At 44.6% G+C, this 23,839-nt stretch overlaps 1 protein-coding gene across 8 annotated transcripts; it reads right to left on the reverse strand.

Annotated features, from left to right (window-relative positions):
- Positions 1 to 179: 179 nt before the first annotated feature.
- ncoa6 (nuclear receptor coactivator 6) lies at positions 180 to 22,186 on the reverse strand. 8 transcript variants are annotated; one of them, XM_071348921.1, is made up of 20 exons: positions 21,991 to 22,182; positions 18,130 to 18,451; positions 17,800 to 17,955; positions 17,545 to 17,667; positions 11,027 to 11,140; positions 10,811 to 10,917; positions 9,967 to 10,684; positions 9,326 to 9,463; positions 8,516 to 9,186; positions 8,115 to 8,399; positions 7,819 to 7,961; positions 6,950 to 7,068; positions 6,445 to 6,860; positions 6,094 to 6,324; positions 2,626 to 5,941; positions 2,468 to 2,524; positions 1,643 to 1,670; positions 1,095 to 1,136; positions 688 to 827; positions 180 to 534 (listed from the first exon to the last, which is right to left on the reverse strand). In XM_071348921.1, the coding sequence occupies exons 2-20, from the start codon at positions 18,401 to 18,403 to the stop codon at positions 488 to 490; spliced, it is 7,125 nt and encodes a 2,374-aa protein (XP_071205022.1). In that variant the 5' UTR covers positions 18,404 to 18,451; positions 21,991 to 22,182; the 3' UTR covers positions 180 to 487. The 8 variants fall into 8 exon arrangements, with proteins under 8 accessions (XP_071205022.1, XP_071205018.1, XP_071205020.1 ...); XM_071348917.1 differs by adding an exon at positions 20,363 to 20,457 and having other exon boundaries at positions 7,819 to 8,399; XM_071348919.1 differs by having other exon boundaries at positions 1,643 to 1,667; positions 7,819 to 8,399; positions 21,991 to 22,183.
- Positions 22,187 to 23,839: the final 1,653 nt, after the last annotated feature.

Below are 23,839 nucleotides of genomic sequence, written 5' to 3' on the forward strand. Positions count from 1 at the left end.
TGGTAGATTAACAGTAGGATATAGACTATAGAAAATACTTTGTTGTCAAACTGCACTTTTAAAAGGGGATTCAGTCCTAACCAAATATTGTAAAATGGAACAATTCATGCAGCCATGTAGGCCACTTGTGTGTGAACTTCTTTCACAGAATGTCAGTTCAACACATAAAACAAGGACAATTAAGTAGCAGAACATTTTAATAAGTTTCACAACATAATTATACAATTGAGACACCTTCAATTATCAGTCTTCACATGATTAATCCAGCATAATTGTTTAAAAACAAAACACATTCACACGCGCACAAACACACACTAGCTACAACCTCACATGATAGCTGGGACAAAACATCAACATAATTATTTTCAAACAATTATCTGTACATGGTTATTTTCTCCATTGAGAATTCATAATCTGGGAGAAAATAAACTCATTGAATGATTGACAGAAAAACACATTTACAGTTCACAGGGTTTCACTACTGTGGTCATTTAGACTTCCTTCTCTTAGCCTGGGTAGGACTGGCACCGGTTTCTGAAAGGACACAGGAAAGAGGGAGAGGGGGACAAGTTTGAGACAACAAAGAACTTTAAAATAACAATTTAAGCTATGCAAGAGTAAATTGTGTGAGAGAGTGTATGCCCTCAGTGGGAGGTGTGTGTACTGTATACATGTGCCTGTGTGTACCTTTAGCAGCAACCATAGCGCTGGCTCCAGGCCTGGCTGGTCTCTTCCTCTGCACGCCGTCTGCCACCGTTTCCTCCTCCACCTCCTTTTCAGCCCGCGAGCTCCGTCTGCTGGGACCTTTCGGCTTCTCCACAGCAGCCCTGATAGATTCCCAACAGCAAACAGACCAGGGGAGAAAGAGAAAAGAAGGACAGGTCATTTACAGAGATAATAATAAAAATAGTAACTCTACAGTAGCTACTCAGTGAAAGTTCAGTTGGGAAAACCGCTTCGGGAATGGGCTGTTTTCCCTCATCTACCACAGATACTGTCGTCCGTCTTCACCCCAAACAGTATCCGATAGATAACAAAATGGTGAACACGACAGGGCTGCTTTCCTGGCAGCACTCATGCATGTAAATACATACCTTGGGACTAAGTTGACGGGAGTCTTTCTTTTCTTTGCCCATCTGTGATAGAAGTGGAAAAACAGCGGTAAACTAAAACTGTGATGCTGAACAAACATGGTTTTAGTCCACCAACATACTCTTAATGATTATAATTATCACCAGCAAATATAAATCAGATATGGCCATATTCATATTGTAAACACAAGATCTTATGGAGTGGTAGTGCTTGAGTTGTCTTTCGACATGCATTAAGTTTGGATATAGTTTGCATGCTAAGCATACATACCAAGTGCTGAGGCCACGTGGCTCATTGGGTTTCGCCATGTACCCCCCTGCCCTGGCCAACCAAATAAACTCCCTGAGTTTCAGTAGAGTTACAAATGTCTAAGCATTTCTGTTTACAAACATGGATGGCACTTACAGCAGACTAGGCCAAGTACTAAATACTGATGTTAACCTTAAAAGGCAATGGAATATCCCAATCACCCCTGGCATGAAAAGTATTTATTTATTAAAAAGAACAGGGTTACATTTTGTTCATTTGAAATCTGTTTTGATAACCTCACCCTTGCTCGGTTACTGTGGCAACTTCTGCTGTAGAGGGAAAAAAACAAAAAAAAGGTTACTAAATATCACAGCAAAGGCCATATTATGTTCACAGCATATAGGGTATCATATAAAGCAGTGTTACCCCTATGTGCATTTAGCAGCAGCGCACCAACACTGTCAAATCGTGGCAGCCCAAAAAAATTAAGTAATGTTTTATAGGGGGGTATGTAGAAAAGATAACGGAGCAATATTTTTAAACAAGATCATCTTTGAGAACTAATAATCACCCCCCCCAAAAAAAATTGACAGTCAGGGAGAATCTTAAATTCCAATAATGTCATGGCATTGACTTTGTTATAATGCTTGAGTCACTCAGATAACATAAGAACAAGGCCTCAGCCATGGTAAAACGTGTATAATTGTAGGAAATTAGCTTTAAAAACGGTGAAATGTCTCTGCGGCCAAGAGAAGGGCCTATAAAAACCGCACCATTGGCCACGCCCAAACATATGGCACATGACATTAAGATCATAATGAATAAGGTTATTTGGACAGATTCTTGAGCAGTGTTAGCCTGGTTGCCAGTCTGTTTAGCTAGCATTCCACTCCCTGAACTTCAAGGCAAAACTGATCCTAGATCAGCACAGCCTGCATGAATAACTTGCTCTATTACTTGCTCTAACACATTTACATTTTATGATTCCCTCATAATATATCACAATCTTTGCTTACGTTATGGATGTTCCCATCCGTCCTCTGTTAACAATATGCCATATCATGTCATTACCATGGCCGGAGCATTAACCATTTTGTTACAGATAAGTTAGTGTGACAGTGCTTACCAGTCTTCTCCGTAGCAGCAGGCTCCTCTTGCTGTAGAGGTTCAGGTTGGACTGACACTGGGAGAAAGGACATGGTGGAGGTTATTATTATCAGTCGAAGTTTGACATGTGGGGGATAAGTCACTCAATCATTGATTGATTTATCGATCAATATGTACCTGGGGTGTTGCCTGCAAGTGCTGGGGGCTCTAGTGGGGCTGGCTGGCTGGGAGGCTCCATGGCTGTGGGGGCAGGCTGAGCCCCAGTAGGGGTAGGGGCCACTAGGGAGGATATGGCTGGGGAGGGACCGGGGGGGTTGGGGGGTCCAGGGGCGGCAGCAACAGGAGAGGTGGATGGGGATGGACTTGGGACTGAGGCTGAAGAAGGAGCAGGGAGAGACGTAGCAGGGGTAGGAACAGGGGCAGTAGTAGAGGTTCGGGTGGTGACAGGGACTGACACTGGGGGAGGGGTGGTAGTATTAGAGGCAGGAAGACAGGACTGGGCTGGTGCAGCAGATTGAGCAAGGACAGGAGTTGGCGCTGATACTGGAGGAGTGGTGACTTTCATAGGAACAGCAGCAGCTGTGGTCCGAGTCTGTGCTCCAGACACTGTGGTCCGAGTCTGTGCTCCAGACACTGTGGTCCGAGTCTGGATGACAGATGCAGGGGGTGGAGGGAAGGCGTGAGGGGGCACAGCCCAGTTCGGCCCCCTCTGGGGCTGGGAAGTCCCCTCTAAAGGTTGGGCAGCCCGTGCTTCAGCAACCTGCTGGTAGTCTGGTCGATTACCCACTGGTGGTGCGGAGCCAGGAGCCTGGGCAGGCTTTCCCTCGGCAGGCTTTCCCTGGGCAGGCTTGGGGGGGGACATAGGGCTCTTCCGGGCGCTGGCTGGGGCACCAGGACTGGAGCATGGAGGAGGGGACGCTAGGGGCTGTTGGACGGAAGACGAGGCAGACGCCAAGGCTGTGGGAGAGAGGCTGGGATGGGGGGATGGCTGCCCAACTGGTGGGCTCAATTTCTGGCCAGGGGGCGCCTCACCCGGGGTCTCCGACTTGGGAGTGCCAGGCTTTTGCTGCTGAGGTCGAGGCAGAGTACTAACAGGGACAGGGGAAGCACGTCTAGTGGCCATCTGGACCTGCCCAACTAGCGTTCGGGCAGGCTGGTAGCTAGCCACACTGACCACAGCAGCCTGAGTCGAGGCCGGGGCTTGGGCCTGGGTTGGAGCAGCAGTGAGCTGGATGTTAGTGGTGGACACCTGTATGGGCTTTACCATGGTGACCGGCTGGGACACTACCGTGGCGTTGGGGGCCACAGACACTGTAGGGACGTGGAAGATGGGAGTACCGGTGTTAAACACAGGAGTGGTGATAAACTGGGGGTGGGGGCCACGGGTCTGCTGGCTGGACTGCTGGGGTCTGATGTTCTTTTTGGGCATTGCCACCATAGCGGAGATGACACCTGGGGGGGCCTGGGGGGTGGGAGCTGGGGTGTAACTGATCTGGTTGGGGAAGATGGTGGCAGATGATGCAGGGATCTGCAGGACAGTGGGGATATTGGTCGAGGGTTTAGGGCTGGGGGTTGGTTTGGGGCCAACGGCAGGGTTTGGGTTAGGTTTGGGGCTGGGGGTTGGTTTGGGGCTAATGGCAGGGTTTGGGTTAGGTTTGGGGCTGGGGGTTGGTTTGGGGCTAATGGCAGGGTTTGGGTTAGGTTTGGGGCTGGGGGTTGGTTTGGGGCTAATGGCAGGGTTTGGGTTAGGTTTGGGGCTGGGGGTTGGTTTGGGGCTAATGGCAGGGTTTGGGTTAGGTTTGGGGCTGGAGGTAATGTTGGGGAGGGGACTACTGTGACTGACGCTGGCACCCACACTGATGCTAAAACTAGGAGTAGGATTTAGAGTAGTGCCGTGGGTAATGGTAGGGTTTAAGTTAGGGCTAGGGGTGCTAGGCTTGGCGCTGGGGCTAGAGTTAGAGTTGACGTTGGGGCTGTCAGTTGGGTTAAGATTGGGGCTAGGGCCGGGATTAGCATTCAGATTGGTATTTGCATTGCGCTGCAGGTTAGGACTACCGACTGGATTTGGGAGTTTTGGGCTGGGGGTTGAGCTAGGCTTGGGGTTAGCTTCTGGCTCGTTCACAGCAGCAGTAGTAGCAACAGTGGTAGCCCCCGCATTCGAGCTCTGAAAAACACTGGATAGGTTCTCTGAAACTATGGAGGCTTTAGAGCTCTCCTTGCAGGCAGCATCCCCAGCTGGAGCAATCAGAGTGGGCCTGGGATGCACGCTGGGGGTGGCTGCGTTATCCAGCAGCTGGTTGAGAGAAGGAGAGGCCTCAGATCCAGACACCTGCTGAGGAGTGCTCTGTACAGGCTGCCTCGCCACTATCGCCACTGTCTGCTCCAGCCCAGCTTTAGCCTCCTGAGGAGTGGCTACACGGGGGCTAGCCATCCGTGGGGCGGAGAGCTCCCTCAGAGGCTGGGGCATCTGCCGGTGCTCTACACCTGCCATTCCCTGCCCTTCCCTGGGCATCTCAGCTGGGTTACCCTGCATCACCTGGAAGGGGGTCTGGATCTGCTGGGGCTCCAGGCCCACCCCCGCCGCTGGTGGGAGAGTGACTGGGCTAGGAGGCACCGGGGTGGGGCTCAGCATCATGGTCTGCCCTGTCTGGGGGTTGACCATTTGTTGCTGGTGAGAAGGGGATGTGAGGGTGATTTTGGTCCACTTCTGCCTCCCTGAGCTGGGGTTAGTGACTTTGCGGCTGGAGGCAGGGCTGGATCTGCGGCCGTTACTGGGATTGGCCCTTTTAGCCTGACCTCCTCCAGGCTGCTTGTCCGGTTTGCCCTGGCCCGAGTTGGCAGCTCCACTGCCTGTAGGGAAAGACTGCTGACCGTTGTTAGAGTTACCTACACCACTTCCGTTGTTGCTGGGCAGAGTTAGGCTGGGAGGGGCCTGCCCTATGGCTTTGAGAGTGGTGGGGTTGAGCCCACCCTGCTGGTCAAAGCCCCGGCTAAGGTTGGGCTGCCTGGGGGGCAGAGGGATGTTGATTTTGGGGGGGAACAGGCCTGCGATGGAGGCATTCAGCCTCTCAGGGGAGAGGTTGATCTCAGAGGGCTCAGTGCTGGGAGGACGATTGGTTGGGGTGAGAGGATGGTGGTAGGGCCTGGGACTGGCTCGGTTGGGTGTTTTGGGCCTGGAGCTCTGGGAAGTTGTGGGGACATTAGGGAAGTGGAGGCCTGGCATGGGGCCACCCTGCTGGGGCTGAGGGGGCATCTGCTGCTGGGGGCTGGCTCCAGGGTGCTGGGGCGAGGGGCCTGGGCCTGGGCCTTGCTTCATCATGTGGGTATTGGGGCCCTGGTTCACCAACATCTGTTGGGCCCCGTTCCCAGGCGGCATGCCCATCTCCTGGCCCCCGGGTCTGTCTTGCAAGGAGTTGGCTGCTCCAGGGGCCTCCTCAGCCCCAGTACCCTGCCCTGCCTCGGGGTGAGACATCCTTCTGGCTGCCCCAGCCATCTACATAGGTAGAGCAAGAGAATACTTTATTTATACACACAGAGGAATTCATTAGTCCACACAGACAAATTCAACAAGCATAGAACATTCACAAGACGATAACAATAAATATGATATATAAAAATGTCAAACATCCAGATAGTGTGTCCAACCTGTGGATTGACGATGAGGGGCATCCCTCTGGGTTTGTCTGGAGAGGGAGGCACTCCTCCGTGCCCCTGGAGGTTGATCATGACAGGCATGTTGCCCTGTTGGGACCCGGGTATCCTCTGGGCCTCCCCGGGATTCAACATGCCCCTGGGGGGGTGCTGCCCGCCTGGAGGGAGGGGCATCCGGCTCTTAGCCTGCTCCTGCTGCATCTTCATGATCATCAGCATCTGCTGCTTTAACACAAGGAACCAATTATCTAGATTATCCATAGTCCAAATGGAAAAGGTGTCTTTTCACCACATACACAAACGCAAGGCTGGAAGCAGCAAGTACACATTGGCAGTAGATTATACCTGCTGTTGCTGCTGCTGCTGTAGCTGATGAGGGTGCATCTGTGGCTGGACTTGAGTCGGACCCTGAGCTCCAGCCACCCCCTGCTGCTGTCCAGCAGGAACCTGCAGTCCCTGCATCTGCTGCTGTTGTAGTTGTTGCATTTGCTGTTGTTGCAGCTGTTGCATTTGCTGTTGTTGCATATGCTGCATTTGATGCTGCTGCTGTTGTTGTTGCTGCTGCTGCTGCTGTTGCTGCTGTTGTTGCTGCTGTTGTTGCTGCTGCTGTTGCTGCTGCTGCTGTTGTTGCTGCTGCTGCTGTTGTTGTTGCTGCTGTTGTTGTTGTTGCTGCTGCTGCTGTTGTTGCTGCTGCTGTTGCTGCATGAACTGCATGGGCACCTGCTGTAGGACTCTCTGGTCTCCAGGCTGACCTGGGAAACCTGACATGAGCAAAAAGGAGTGATCGAAAGCCAATCAACTATATAGAACAGTGTGAGTAAGCAAACCAAGAAGCATTCAAATTGCATACCTGCAGGCCTGTTGGTGAAGTCTGAGAGTTTGGGTCCGGAAGGGTCCATGCCCACTCCCTGTTCCCCACTCAGCCCTGGCAGCTCCGGGTCCTCCAGGCCAGCCCCCACATCCAGACCCCTGAGGAGAGAAGAATACCTCAATGACAAACCATGTCCAATGACAAATACCTTGTGCAAATATATACTTAACAAAAATATAAAATGCAACAATTTCAAAGATTTTTGTGAATTATAGTTCATATAAGGAAATCGATCAATTGAAATAAATTCATTAGGCCCTAATCTATGGATTTCACATATGCCACACCCACTTGAGAGCCATGCACACCCACTGGGGAGCAAGGCCCTGCAAATAAGAGCAAGGCCCTGCAAATAAGAGTTTTTCCCCACTAAAGGGCTTTATTACTAAAACCACATTGGTGGCAGCTTATGGTAGAGAAATGTACATTAAATTCTCTGGCAACAGCTCTGGTGGACATTCTTGCAGTCAGCATGCCATTTGCACACTTCCTCAAAACTTGAGACAACTATGGGATTGTGTTGTGTGACAAAACTGCACATTTTAGAGTTGCCTTATATTGTCCCCAGCAAAAGGTTGTACCTGTGTAATGATCATGCTGTTTAATCAGCTTCTTGATATGCCACACCTGTCAGGTGGATGGATAATCTTGGCAAAGGAGAAATGCTCACTAACATGGATATAAACAAATTTGTACACAAAATTTGAGAAAAATAAGCTTTTTGTACGTATGGAACATTTCTGAGAACATTTATTTCAGCTCATGAAACATGAGACCAACACTTTACATGTTGCGTTTATATTTTTGTTCAGTATAGTTCTTAATTTCAATAAAATCCAGGTGCTTACCCTAGCCCCTCGACCGGCTGCTGTCCCTCCCCTACTTTGGGCTTCTTCTTGCGTGGTGGTTTCTTCTTCTTGGGTTTGGCCTGGCCAGGTCCTCCAGCCGCCTGCTTCCCCCCAGGTCCAAACTGACTGGCAGAGATGTCACTCTGAAGCAGGTTGACCAGGAGAGGACTGGTTAGTGTCACATCCTTGTTCACTGGAAACCCCCCTGCCTGAGCACACGGCCCTCCCATGGGCATCTGACCCCCAAACTGGGGGTTGAAGTTCATCCCATGACCAGGGAAGTGGCCATTGCCCACCTGCATGTGCTGAGGGACTCCAATTCCCATCATGCCTTGTTGCTGAACCTGCATGTCCGGGAGCATCTGTTGGACACCGCCCATGTCGCCTGTAGCACCGCTGGGGTCCCCGAGAGCGTGTGGGTGTTGCTGCGCCGCCTGTTGCTGCTGCTGTTGCAGCATGGCTTGTTTTTGTTGGAGCTGCTGCTGCTGTAGCTGCTGTTGGACCAGAGGATGACCACTGGGGAGTCTCATCTGTTGACCCTGCATACCCATGGCCTGGTTGGGGTTGCCGCCAATGGGGACCTGAACAAATTAAGGAATGAGCGAGTGAAATAATACTCTTTAATGCTACCCAGAAGTAAAATTGGTGGATGGTTTTCCGCCAATCAAATAAAAAAGGAAAAAAAGTAATGAAATACCTGTTGGGGTTGCTGCTGGGTCATCTGTTGTTGTTGTTGTTGTTGCTGCTGCTGTTGTAGCTGTTGTAGCTGCAGTTGTTGTAACTGTTGGAGCTGAGCCATTTGCTGCTGCTGTTGATGCTGCTGCTGCGGCGTCATTTGTTGCTGCTGTTGGCCCACCTGAGGCTGCTGGAACTGAGCCATGTTTCCGGGCACGTTAGGAGATGGACCCCGCATCATCTGACCTGGCATGACCCCGGCTTGACCTTTCAAACCAAACGCCTGCTTGTTTCCTTGCATTTGTTGCATCTGTTCCATCATGGAGTTTTGCTGTTGTTGTTGTAGGAGCATCGCCTGGTGCCCCGGCCCTCCAATCATCTGGCCCTGGCCCTGCTGTGGCATCAGCTGTTTGGGTGGGGTCATGCCTCCTCTCTGCCCTGGGTTGAGGGGTCTAGAGAGGACTGTCTGCCCCTGACCCCCACCTTGAACCATCTGGCTGGGGGACGAGGACACGGGCTGGCCCTGGAGGTCCATCATCTGGGACTGGAGGCCTGGCTGGGGCTGGCTCATACTGGACCCGGAGTTGGTGCCTTGGGGCTGGCCAGCCATGCCACTGTGGAGGCCCATGACATTGGGCTGGGAGTGTGAGGGACCCTGCATGGTGTTGGGGGTGGAGGCTGATGACTGGGCTCCTGAAATCAGATTGTGACATAAGAATGACACTGACGAATGCAGTCTAAATCATATCACTGTGTTGTCTGCTCTTAGGCATTTTTCTATGGTATACAGTATATCTGAACGGTATGTGCTGATCTATTCTTTGTCTTGTACCTGTGTGGGCCATAGTCTGGCTGCTCTGGGGATTGGCTCCTCCCCCTGGGGTTCCTGGGGCGCTAGTCACCTGACCCTGGGCAAAGTTCTGGTTCCCTGAGACGCTAGGGAACCCCATGGGCAGACGTTTGGGCATGCCTGTGATCAAACATCACCATGGGGAACTTCATCAGCCCAGCTAACATGGTCATTATAGTGAGTCTGTATTACACTAACTGTCCGAGTACTACTTTGAGTTAAGCGTGAATTGTGATACCAGTAGGGCCAGGACGATACCAGTATCATAATACACGCTAGTATGTGGCAAGGAAAGAAAACACGAAGCAGATATCATTTCTTTAGGAAAACATCCCCAATGTTGGAAACAAACATGTTGTCATCCAGAATCACATACATTTATTTTTCACGCTATAGCACACAACATTTTATATACAGCAGGTTTTTAAAAGGACCAAAGTGTTATCTGTTTCGTGTTTTCATTTTTGCCATGGAAAGAAATATTGAAATAGTCACATTCCTAGTTAACAGCAATTCAACTACAAAGGTAATGCCACAGGAGATGATCTGTGGCCATGAAACAAACATACTCTATGAAAGTGAATGAATCATTTGTAGTCATCCACAATGGTTTAGTTTCTTACCTCCCATTCCTCCTTGATGAACCTGAGGTCCAGGTTGCCCATGTTGGGGCATTCCTATGAACCCTTGCTGCATGTTACCCTGCTGTCCCATCACCACCCTGCCCGGTGAGCCCACCCCTTGAGGGAAACCCTGTGGGGCCATAGATCGCGGGCCTAGCTGGGCCTGACCCATCATGGGAGGAGTCCCTGGAGAACCCTGCTGGAAGGGGGAAGATGAAGACCCAGGGGACTTGGCTGTGAGGTTACCCTGAGGCCCTGCTGATTGAGGCAGATGAGGTCTAGGGAGTCCTGCCACCCCTCCAAGCACACCTTGGGGACCTTTAGGTTGGGGGGCTGCAAATTGACCAGCCCCTGACTGCTGCTGTTGCTGGAGCTGCCCCATAGCATTAAACACCTGGCCAGCCTGCTGGCTACCAAACGGGTACGGAGGTGGAGGGTGGCTGGGGGTCTGCACCGTAGCCAGGGAGGGGGGACGTTGACCCATCTGGACTTGGGGAGGGGCCTTCCTCCAGGCTGTTGGGCCCATGGGTCCTCCCTGGGCTGGAGGGGGCTGGAGGACCCCTGAGGGGAGCTGGTTCCAGCCGGAGGGTACAGGCATCTGGCCGGAGGGATTGAAAGGGGGACGGGGGCCACCAAGCTGGGAGAGCTGGGCCTGTTGCTGAGCCTGCTGCAGCTGCTGGAGGGCGGCTGGGTTGAGCTGCCGCCCTGCCTGCATGACCTGTGGTCAAAATACAGCCTTTATAAATGCAATCAACTCCTGATACAGTTGATCCTTTCATTACTTGGTAGAATTAATAGTGATTATAAACATGGTTATTGTTGAGCTCCATTAGTGATTATATACCTGAATGTGGTGAGCAGCCTGGGGGGGCATGGGGCCTTGGCTGTGGGGGCCAGCCTGGGGATGCTGAAGCTGCTGCTGTTGTAAGGACATCATGGGGTCCATTGCATCTGAAGGAGGGGAAAAACGTATACATGTTCACTACCTCTGAACAAGTTGCATATATTCTGGATGCGTGAATGAGTTAACTGGTTGGTTATTAAGCAAGTATGTCCTCACCAGTCTGCGAAGGGGGTCTGGGGTGCATCTGGCCACTGCTGCTGGGGACCATGGCCTGGCCAGACATACCGGGGCCAGGGGGGACCATCGACGGGTTGCTCATTCTCATGCCTCCTATGAGAGATTTTAGGGCTTGACATGAACTTTTTTAGCCACCTGTCCTACTTGTCTGAAGGACCTATTTTTTTGTTTTCCAAAAGCTCATGTCACTTGGCTCATATCAACACCCTTATCCCAGAAACCCTAGACCCACTCCAATTTGCATACCGCCCCAACAGATCCAGATGCAATTTATATTGCACTCCACACTGCCCTTTCCCACTTGGACAAAAGGAACACCTACGCGAGAATGCTATTTGTTGACTACAGCTCAGCATTCAACACCATAGTGCCCACAAAGCACATCACTAAGCTAAGGGTCCTAAGACTAAAAACCTCCCTCTGCAACTGGATCCTGGAATTCCTGACGGGTCGCCCCCAGGTGGTAAAGGTAGATAACAATACATCTGCCACGCTGATCCTCAACACAGGGGCCACACAGTGGTGTGTGCTCAGTCCCTCCTGTACTCCCTGTTCACTCATGACTGCATGGCCAAGCACAACTCCAACACCATCATTAAGTTTGCAGACGACACAACAGTGGTAGGCCTGATCACCAACAAGACAGCCTATAGTAGAGGTCGACCGATTAATCGGAATGGACGATTAATTAGGGCCGATTTCAAGTTTTCATAACAATCGGAAATCGGTATTTTTGGACACCGATTTGGCCCCCCAAAAAAACAACACTTTATTTACACCTTTATTTAACTAGGCAAGTCAGTTAAGAACACATTCTTATTTTCAATGACGGCCTAGGAACGGTGGGTTAACTGCCTTGTTCAGGGGCAGAACGACAGAGTTTTACCTTGTCAGCTCGGGGATTCAATCTTGCAACCTTACGGTTAACTAGTCCAACGCTCTAACCACCTGCCTTACATTGCACTCCACGAGGAGCCTGCCTGTTAGGCGAATGCAGTAAGAAGCCAAGGTAAGTTGCTTGCTAGCATTAAACTTATCTTATAAAAAACAATCAATCAATCCTAATCACTAGTTAACTACACATGGTTGATGATATTACTAGTTTATCTAGCGTGTCCTGCGTTACATATAATCGATGCGGTGCGCATTCGCGAAAAAGGACTGTCGTTGCTCCAACGTGTACCTAACCATAAACATCAATGCCTTTCTTAAAATCAATACACAAGTATATATTTTTAAACCTGCATATTTAGTTAATATTGCCTGGTAACATGAATTTCTTTTAACTGGGAAAATTGTGTCACTTCTCTTGCAACAGAGTCAGGGTATATGCAGCAGTTTGGGCCGCCGGGCTCGCTGCAAACTAATTTGCCAGAACTTTGCGTAAATATGACATAACATTGAAGGTTGTGCAATGTAACAGGAATATTTAGACTTATGGATGCCACCCATTAGATAAAATACGGAACGGTTCCGTATTTCACTGAAAGAATAAATGTTTTGTTTTCGAGATGATAGTTCCCGGATTCTACCATATTAATGACCTCAGGCTTGTATTTCTGTGTGTTATTATGTTATAATTAAGTCTATGATTTGATAGAGCAGTCTGACTGAGCGATGGTAGGCACCAGCAGGCTCGTAAGCATTCATTCAAACAGCACTTTCGTGCGTTTTGCCAGCAGCTCTTCGCAATGCTTCAAGCATTGCGCTGTTTATGACTTCAAGCCTATCAACTCCCGAGATTAGGCTGGTGTAACCGATGTGAAATGGCTAGCTAGTTAGCGGGGTGCGCGCTAATAGCGTTTCAAACGTCACTCGCTCTGAGACTTGGAGTAGTTGTTCCCCTTGCTCTGCATGGGTGGCTGTTGTCGATGTGTTCCTGGTTCGAGCCCAGGTAGGAGCGAGGAGAGGGACGGAAGCTATACTGTTACACTGGCAATACTAAAGTGCCTATAAGAACATCCAATAGTCAAAGGTATATGAAATACAAATCGTATAGAGAGAAATAGTCCTATAATTCCTATAATAACTACAACCTAAAACTTCTTACCTGGGAATATTGAGGACTCATGTTAAAAGGAACCATCAGCTTTCATATGTTCTCATGTTCTGAGCAAGGAACTTAAACGTTAGCTTTCTTACATGGCACATATTGCACTTTTACTTTCTTCTCCAACACTTTGTTTTTGCATTATTTAAACCAAATTGAACCAAATGTTTCATTATTTATTTGAGGCTAAATAGATTTTATTGATGTATTATATTAAGTTAAAATAAGTGTTCATTCAGTATTGTCGTAATTGTCATTATTACAAATAAATAAAATTTAAAAATTCATTAAAAAAAAGAAAATTTTAAATCGGTATCGGCTTTTTTGGTTCTCCAATAATCGGTATCGACGTTGAAAAATCATAATCAGTCGACCTCTAACATATAGGGAGGTGGTCACAGACCTGGCAGTGTGGTGCCAGGATAACAACTTTTCCCTCAACGTGATCACGACAAAGGAGAGGATTGTGGACTACAGGAAAAGGATTACCGAGCACACCCCCATTCTCATCGACGGGGCTGTAGTGGAGCAGGTTGAGAGCTTCAAGTTCCTTGGTGTCCACATCACCAACAAACTAACATGGTCCAAGCACACCAAGACAGTCGTGAAGAGGGCATGACAAAATCTATTCCCCCTCTTGAGACTGAAAATATTTGGCATGGGTCCTCAGATCCTCAAAAAGTGCTGCAGCTGCACCATCGAGAGCTTCCTGACTGGTTGTATCACTGCCTGGTATGGCAACTGCTCAGCCTTTGACCGCAAGGCACTACAGAGGTTAGTGTGTATGGCCCAGTACATCACTGGGACCAAGGTGATTGGCCACCCTTGGTAGTCGATAAAATATTGCAACATTACGATTACAACCAAATGCTTTGTCTTTATAAAATAATTGCCTCCAGGGCTTGAAATGAAGGGCGTCCCGTCATCCCAGTGGCGATAAATATGTCTTTGGTTCAAAATACTCTGAGATGGCAGATCCAAAATTCATAATACCACTGCACATTAAAACATGTAAAAATGCAAAATATACTAAATAAAGCAATGAGTCTGATACAACAGATCAGACCATTCAGCTTAAAATGTTGATCAAGTTTTATTTCTTCATATTATAAGCTCAACAATGTGCACATGGCTGTAGGCTACACGCGTATGTTCCAAAATGCAATTAGCGGGAAAACATATGACAGAGATGAAAATATCCGTCAGAAATTAAGGGGAGATCTAATGATGCATCAACTAGCATGGTTTACTAATATGACTAGGATTATCACCAACTAGCATGGTTTACTAATATGACTAGGATTATCACCAAATAGCATGGTTTACTAATATGACTAGGATTATTATCAACTAGCATGGTTTACTAATATGGCTAGGATTATTATCAACTAGCATGGTTTACTAATATGACTAGGATTATCATCAACTAGCATGGTTTACTAATATGACTAGGATTATCAACAACTAGCATGGTTTACTAATATGACTAGGATTATTATCAACTAGCATGGTTTACTAATATGACTAGGATTATCATCAACTAGCATGGTTTACTAATATGACTAGGATTATCATCAACTAGCATGGTTTACTAATATGACTAGGATTATCACCAACTAGCATGGTTTACTAATATGACTAGGATTATCATCAACTAGCATGGTTTACTAATATGACTAGGATTATCATCAACTAGCATGGTTTACTAATATGACTAGGATTATTATCAACTAGCATGGTTTACTAATATGACTAGGATTATCATCAACTAGCATGGTTTACTAATATGACTAGGATTATCATCAACTAGCATGGTTTACTAATATGACTAGGATTATCAACAACTAGCATGGTTTACTAATATGACTAGGATTATTATCAACTAGCATGGTTTACTAATATGACTAGGATTATCATCAACTAGCATGGTTTACTAATATGACTAGGATTATCACCAACTAGCATGGTTTACTAATATGACTAGGATTATCATCAACTAGCATGGTTTACTAATATGACTAGGATTATCATCAACTAGCATGGTTTACTAATATGACTAGGATTATTATCAACTAGCATGGTTTACTAATATGACTAGGATTATTATCAACTAGCATGGTTTACTAATATGACTAGGATTATTATCAACTAGCATGGTTTACTAATATGACTAGGATTATTATCAACTAGCATGGTTTACTAATATGACTAGGATTATCATCAACTAGCATGGTTTACTAATATGACTAGGATTATCATCAACTAGCATGGTTTACTAATATGACTAGGATTATCAACAACTAGCATGGTTTACTAATATGACTAGGATTATTATCAACTAGCATGGTTTACTAATATGACTAGGATTATCACCAACTAGCATGGTTTACTAATATGACTAGGATTATCATCAACTAGCATGGTTTACTAATATGACTAGGATTATCATCAACTAGCATGGTTTACTAATATGACTAGGATTATCAACAACTAGCATGGTTTACTAATATGACTAGGATTATCATCAACTAGCATGGTTTCCTAACATGACTAGGATTATCATCAACTAGCATGGTTTACTAATATGACTAGGATTATTATCAACTAGCATGGTTTACTAATATGACTAGGATTATCACCAACTAGCATGGTTTACTAATATGACTAGGATTATCATCAACTAGCATGGTTTACTAATATGACTAGGATTATCATCAACTAGCATGGTTTACTAATATGACTAGGATTATTATCAACTAGCATGGTTTACTAATATGACTAGGATTATTATCAACTAGCATGGTTTACTAATATGACTAGGATTATTATCAACTAGCATGGTTTACTAATATGACTAGGATTATTATCAACTAGCATGGTTTACTATTATGACTAGGATTATCATCAACTAGCATGGTTTACTAATATGACTAGGATTATTATCAACTAGCATGGTTTACTAATATGACTAGGATTATCATCAACTAGCATGGTTTACTAATATGACTAGGATTATCATCAACTAGCATGGTTTACTAATATGACTAGGATTATTATCAACTAGCATGGTTTACTAATATGACTAGGATTATCACCAACTAGCATGGTTTACTAATATGACTAGGATTATCATCAACTAGCATGGTTTACTAATATGACTAGGATTATTATCAACCAGCATGGTTTCCTAATATGACTAGGATTATTATCAACTAGCATGGTTTCCTAATATGACTAGGATTATTATCAACTAGCATGGTTTACTAATATGACTAGGATTATTATCAACTAGCATGGTTTACTAATATGACTAGGATTATCATCAACTAGCATGGTTTACTAATATGACTAGGATTATCATCAACTAGCATGGTTTACTAATATGACTAGGATTATCATCAACTAGCATGGTTTACTAATATGACTAGGATTATTATCAACTAGCATGGTTTACTAATATGACTAGGATTATCAACAACTAGCATGGTTTCCTAATATGACTAGGATTATCATCAACTAGTATGGTTTACTAATATGACTAGGATTATGCCTTTGGCTGCTGGACAATAAAATAACATTGACTTGAAAACCAATAGAACATGCTGGTTTCAATAAGTGTTTATAAAATAATCCCAACATTTCTGTAGACATATTTTAGCCTAAACTACATTGAAACAAGGTAACACATGCTTTTAAAAAATGACATAAAACATCAAGGTTTTAAACAATTAAGTTGATGGTTAAATAGTTTCAACATGACGACTGCCTCCGCTCAGATTTAAGGTAGGTGATGTGCAGTGCACATCAGTGGACAGGCACTGTCCTTGACTCTCCGGTCTTGTGACAGAGTCACGCTAAAGGCTGAAGCCTTGATTCTGTCGACATACTTGAGGCACAGTTCATTCATACTACTATGGCTGACCCTGTAAAACACCTATCCGGTGTACTGTATGTGACAATAAAACGTATATATTTGTCAAACATAACTGGTGTTTAGCCTATATTCAAGTAATTAAAAGTCTCATTAAAGTTTGGCTACATTTTCTGGCACCTCCCTCATGTCAGCATGGGTTTGGACATGAGGCTGTAGCAGATATGCATATCACCTACAATTTGACCTGTAGGCTTTTTTATTTATGTACATGAAAAATTAATTTCAATATTATTCCAATGTTGGCCTCTGGTCAGGGTAAAAAAGTTAGATATTGTGATTTGTGGGTGATAATTATATATATTTTTTTACTATTCGGACAACTTAAATCTATATTCTTCTTGTCCGACTACTTGTCTTGTCCTGGACAAGAGGACAATAGTTAATGTCAAGCCCTGGATTGGTATGGAGGTTTGTTTATATTTTAACAACTAAAAGATGAACAATGAATGTATATAGTTCAACTTGTCACTTACCTATCCTGGGTCAGTATGACATAATTCGAGTGTTAGGTACCTGGGCCTGGTTGTCCTGGGAATCCCACATCCATCCTCATCTGTCCGGGCGCGCCGATTGGTCCGTTCACTCTGACCTCCTGACCTCTGTTCTGCCCCATGGCCACGTTGATGGCTCCTTCACCTGGACGAAACAAAAACAAACATTAACAACAATCAGGGTCTAAGTACTTTTCTGGATACATATTATAAAATAAACCATAACTTTTGGGCCTGATCATAGCAGCAGCAATGACTATCTGCGTACTGTACATACCTTCTATCTGTACAGAGAGGATGCCCAGGTCTCGGAGCTGCTGCTGGTTGTTCTGGGCCAGCAGCCTGAGGCGCTCCGCTGCTTCCCGGGGAATGTTAAAGGTGACACGCACACTGTTCCAAGGCTCCACATGCTGGGGCTGGAGTCTATCAGAATCTGGGGAGGGATAAGACAGAGAATGAGAGGTACAATATCACATTTCATTTTCAGCTTAGAAATAATACAGAGGTCTGAAATGATGGCTTTCAAACATTGAATGTTTCCTGAAAGTAGTTTGACAAAGTAGGAAAGTGTTTAACCAGTTAGAAAGGTGCACCACCCATTACTAACCTAGTTCAAGCATACTAGGCATCCTGTTAAGGATGTTGTCAAGTTTCTCTTGTAAGTCCTCGTCATCCATATTTCCTCGAAAGGCAACAAAGATAGTGAAATCCCCCTCTCCGCCTCGCTCTCGAACTCCATCCTGCCGGTGCGAGATGTCATTGCCACGGTGACTGCCGGCATCTTCTCCGACTCCTGAGTCCCGGTCAGAATCTGATTCAGGGTCCCCATCTGGGACTGCTGTCCACTGGGGAAGCTCCAATGGGAGGTGTTGATGTGCCATCTTCCCCTCTCAGTAGGACTGGCGTGGGGAAGACTGGAATCGTTTATGCTATGGAACCAAAAGAGGACTTTATCTTCCATGATATACCCAATTGAGACAAATATTGTAAGTTATGTGAAAATGTATGCCATGTAATTAAATCTACTTTCAATAGAAAGGCCATAAGGAAGTGTCAATGTACAGTTCCAGTCAAGTTTGGACACACCTGCTCATTCAAGGGTTTCTCTTTATTTTTGTACTATTTTCTCATTTGTAGAGTAATAGTGAAGACATCAATACTATGAAATCAAACATATGGAATCATGTGGTAACCAAAAAAAGTGTTAATCAAATAAATATATTTTAGATTCTTCAAAATAGCCACCCTTTGCCTTGACAGCTTTGCACACGCTTGGAATTCTCTCAACCAGCAACACCTGGAATGGTTTTCAAACAGTCTTGAAGGAGTTCCCACATATGCTGAGAACTTGTTGGCTGCTTTTCCTTCACTCTGCGGTCCGACTCATCCCAAAACATCTCAATTGGGTTCAGGTAGGGGAATTGTGGAGGCCAAGTCATCTGATGTAGCACTCCATCACTCTCCTTCTTGGTAAAATAGCCCTTACACAGCCTGGAGGTGTGTTGTGTCAATGTCCTGTTGAAAAATAAATGATAGTGGGACTAAGCCCAAACCTGATGAGATGGTGTATCATAGCAGAATCATGTGGTAGCAATGCTGGCTAAATCTGCCTTGAATTCTACATTTTAAAAATCACTGATAGTGTCACCAGCAAAGCACCCCCACACCATCACACTTCCTCCATGCTTCACGGTGGGAACCGCACATTCGTAGATCATCCGTTCACCTACTCTGCGTCTCACAAAGACAGTGGTTGGAACCAAAAATCTCCAATTTGGTCCGATCAGACCAAAGGACAGATTTCCACCGGTCTAATGCCCATTGCTCGTGTTTCCTGGCCCAAGCAAGTCTCTTCTTCTTATTGGTGTCCTTTGGTAGTGGTTTCTTTAGAGCAATTTGACCATGAAGGCCTGGTTCACACAGTCTCCTCTGAACAGTTGATGTTGAGATGTGTCTGTTTCTTGAACTCTGTGAAGCAATTTTTTGGGCTGCAATTTCTGAGGCTGGTAACTCTAATGAACTTCAATTGAAGTTCTTGACATTTTCCGGATTGACTGACCTTCATGTCTTAAAGTAATGATGGACTGTCGTTTCTCTTTGCTTATTTGAGCTGTTCTTGCCATAATATGAACTTGGTCTATCTTCTGTATACCACCCCTACCTTGTCACAACACAACCGATTGGCTCAAATGCATTAAGGAGGAAAGAAATACCACAAATTATCTTTTAACAAGGCACACCTGTTAATTGAAATGCATTCCAGGTGACTACCTCATGAAGCTGGTTGAGAGAATGCCAAGAGTGTGCAAAGCTGTCATCAAGGCAAATGGTGGCTACTTTGAAGAATCTCAAATATAAAATATATTTTGATTTGTTTAACACTTTTTTGGTTACTACATGAGTCCATGTGTTATTTCATAGTTTTGATGTCTTCACTATTATTCTACAATGTAGAAAATAGTACAAATAAAGAAAAACCTTTAAATGATTAGGCATGTCTAAACTTTTGACTGGTACTGTACATCAAAGATATAGTCTTGACTTGTTACAGATTTGATGAGAGCAAGAAGAGAGATAGGCTCACTAAAACTATACAACAAGTGGCCTAACACATACATTTAAACAGCATGACCTTGCAAACACAAGCAAGGAAGTGTCAAGATATTTCTTGACCACAATAATGGATAACAAATTACTGACCTTGATTCTATTTGCTATGAAGGCAACAAATATATGTACAGTATAGTTGGAACTGTATATAAATCCTAAACAAGTTACCTATGTTGCTGGGTTGTGACTACATAGTACCCTAACCCAAGATGTAGTCTTAAGGAGCATACCGTTACTCCTTAAAAGGTCCAAGGTCCTTATGTATTTTTCAGAGGTAGACTGGCTTTGGCAGCAAAAAACTCGATTCTCACATTGCAATACGGTTCTAGAAACATAAAGCTCTTTACTTCATATCACATCAAAATAATTTCACAAATGCAAAATATACACTTACTATATTCAGTGGAGGCTGCTGAGGAGAGGACAGATCATAATAATGGCTGGAACAGAGTAAATGGAATCATAGAAACCACGTGTTTGATACCATTCCACCAACTCTGTTCCAGCCATTACCATGAGCCCGTCCTCCCCAATTAAGGCGCCACCAACCTCCTGTGTTGCATGTACACTGTTTTCAACAGATTTATCACAGTTGCAGCCGACAGTATTTTTCAGTGACAATACGTTTCTCGAGGCCTTCTTCAGTTACACACAGGTGTTTGGATCATGCTAAATAGCAGTTCGCGAACAATCCCCCCCAACGAGTTTGATGAGCAGAGTAAACACAGGCTGTAACATGGAGATATGGCCGTGTGGGAACACTAATAGCCCTATAAAGTTGTGTATCAATTTAAACTGTTTATTTTTTTTCTCTCTCGCTGATATGAAAGATAAGGTTCTTGTGCTTCCAAAAACATACTGCAAGCGATGAGTGGTAATGTTAAATCCAAGCGTAGGGACTCGATGTCGATTAAGGCAGCCCCCTGCACCTCTCTGATTCAGATGGGTTGGGTTAAATGCGGAAGTCACATTTCAGTTGAAAACGTTCAGTTGGACAACTGACTAGGTATCCCCCTTAATGTAAAGAAACCGAGAGTCATGATCAAGGGCTAGTAGTACCCATGAGAATACCCCATGTAACATTGTTGTTCAATGGAGCTAAGATAGCTGCCGATGTTGTCAAAAGTTTCGGGAGTTGTTAATTTACAGTATATCAAACAGTCTTTTTGGTTATAATTAGCTAGCTACAAAGATGTTTATCACAATCATTAACATGACATGTAGCTTTAAGCTATCCTAACGTTACCTAACTTGAGTAAACGAACACCAATGCAATGGCTAAAGTAAAACACCAATAATAACTATCTAGCGATATAATTCAAAATAACAAGCCAAGTTTTAGCAATAAATAATAAGAAGACCCCTACTACAAAATATGTAAAGCCACAGCACTATCTGGCAAAAGAGATTCAATAATTTCCTCGATTGGCTAAGGCGGTAATCAGAACGATTGATTGCAAGGCCTTCGCTAGCAGGTCATTGACGAAGAAGACCTGGCTTGTCAAGCCTGCATAGTGCCGCGCTAGCAAGCAAAAAAAACATGTAGTTGTCGAAAATGAACGTTAGAGATCACCGAAAAGCCAATTGATTACAAAGTTTACATCACGACACACAGCTGAGCAAAAAAAAAATATGAAGGCCTAAACAGCTAGCTCTGGCTAGCAAGATCCAGTAGTTAGCTTTTAGCATTAGCTAGCTACACTTCTAACAGCTATTCACTATTCAACGGTTAGATGGCTAGCTTGACAATGCGTATTAAGTTATTTCATCATTTTCGTCCCGGTTACTGCTACCTATCTAGCTAGCTACAACTGCTAGCCAAATGTTAACAGGAAATATAACAATGCAATATACTTACCAGATAAATCCATTAGGGAGAAAGTCCAACGATGTAATATCTGATAGCTAACAAAACATGAACCGGGGAACAGTGGCAACCAACACCGCAACAGGAGAGGATTTCCAATCGGAATCCGACGAGATTTTTTCTTTCGGTTTTCTCTGTATTCTCAAAAAGAGGTACTCGCATACCTACGTCGTAATTCTTTGTGAATACATTCCGCGTTTAAAACGTAGCGTACGACCCACGGACTGTCGATGCTGTTTTTTGACTGGACCATTATCTTACTAAAATACGCTATTTGCGGTGGTGTTTGCGTAGCTGGAGTTGGTACCATCAAGAGAGGAAAAGGCGAAACTAGAGAGTTTACTCCGCTCAAAATCTGTCCATGAAAATAATAACCACAAAGTGAGGTATTTTTGTATGGAGGTCAATCAGTGTCGAACCAAATTTATTTTTTATTTTTTTCATACGTGAGGCCATAAAGAGCCCCTCTAGTAATTTAATAGGATATGTCATAAATCCCTCAAAGTTCAGCATGGACTGAAAATGGCAGCGATATTGGTCAGGGAGAAATCCAAATCAGTCTAATTGTAATTTATGGCAGTAGAGGCATAATCCTGATTAAATACAAGTAAGGCATGTGATATTACAGAAATTGTGTATCAGAATTTTTGTCAATCGAAAATATTGTCATATAATCATAAATACAGTTTATAGGGGGCTTATACCAACTGTATGTATACATATCCCTTAAACTATACGTAAACAGACAATACATTTCAAAATGGTTGTTTACTTGGAAAGCTGTGAGTTCTATTATATGACGCAATATTAGTACTTGGTCCCGTGTGGCTCAGTTGGTAGAGCATGGCGCTTGCAACGCCAGGGTTGTGGGTTCATTCCCCACGGGGGGACCAGGATGAATATGTATGAACTTTCCAATTTGTAAGTCGCTCTGGATAAGAGCGTCTGCTAAATGACTTAAATGTAAATGTAAATGTACTTGCTGCACTTACAACTTGTCTAAATCCTATCATCAACAGATTTCAGCCAGTGTATGGCTGTGGATTGACTAAAATGTTTGAATGGAATGTTGGTATATTTGAATGTTGCCAGTTAATTAGAAAAATATATGGAATAATTCCTCTAAAACTCTCTGGCTAGCTAGCTAATAAACATACAGTGCAGATACATTCTTCAAATTCTATATTTTACTCTGATCTTATCACAGCACTGCAAACCATGGTTGACCGACTCCATGGTCAACCATGGTTGACCAAAATGGATTACCTTTATCCCATCATAAAAAGGTTCATGTCTATTCTAGTATTGTAATTCATATTTTTATGAGTAAAGCTTATTTGATCAAATATAAGTTCCATAATGGTTATGTTCTTACCAATGCAATGATATAAGTGCATTTCAGCAATATATATGTTTTTGGAGTTGTCCTAGTAGTTCATGCGCGTATCTGCCCTCTCATTGGCTAGAATGGCCCCACCTGATCTTGCCTTCTCCCGCTTGCCTTCCATCAATCAATCAAATGTTTTTATAAAGCCCCTTTTACATCAGCCGATGTCACAAAGTGCTATACAGAAACCCAGCCTAAAAGCCCAAACAGCAACAACGCAGATGTAGATGTAGAGTACATGTCCATCTTTGAGGATATGCATTTCCATTGTTAGAAGCGGTCAATTGACTTACTTGTCAATATAATAGATAATCTTCAGTACAATTTATTCTAATGACAGTTAACTCGATTGGCTGAAAGGGGTTTAAATAAGTAAAAATCACAACCAATAAGTGAAATGCTAGGCTGAGGTCGATGGAGGAGAAACTTTTACCAAAGACAATTTAAATACTC

This window comes from Salvelinus alpinus, chromosome 17 (assembly GCF_045679555.1).
Source record: "Salvelinus alpinus chromosome 17, SLU_Salpinus.1, whole genome shotgun sequence".
Taxonomy (NCBI): Eukaryota; Metazoa; Chordata; class Actinopteri; order Salmoniformes; family Salmonidae; genus Salvelinus; species Salvelinus alpinus.

Excerpts from the sequence above, each read along its gene's own strand:
- ncoa6 (XM_071348916.1), bottom strand. The coding sequence starts at position 18,403 with ATGGCACATCAACACCTCCCATTGGAGCTTCCCCAGTGGACAGCAGTC. Across the intron at positions 9,187-9,325 it reads CCAGACTATGGCCCACACAG|GAGCCCAGTCATCAGCCTCC; the intron begins GTACAAGACAAA and ends ATCTGATTTCAG. Across the intron at positions 535-687 it reads CGCTATGGTTGCTGCTAAAG|AAACCGGTGCCAGTCCTACC; the intron begins GTACACACAGGC and ends GTGTCCTTTCAG.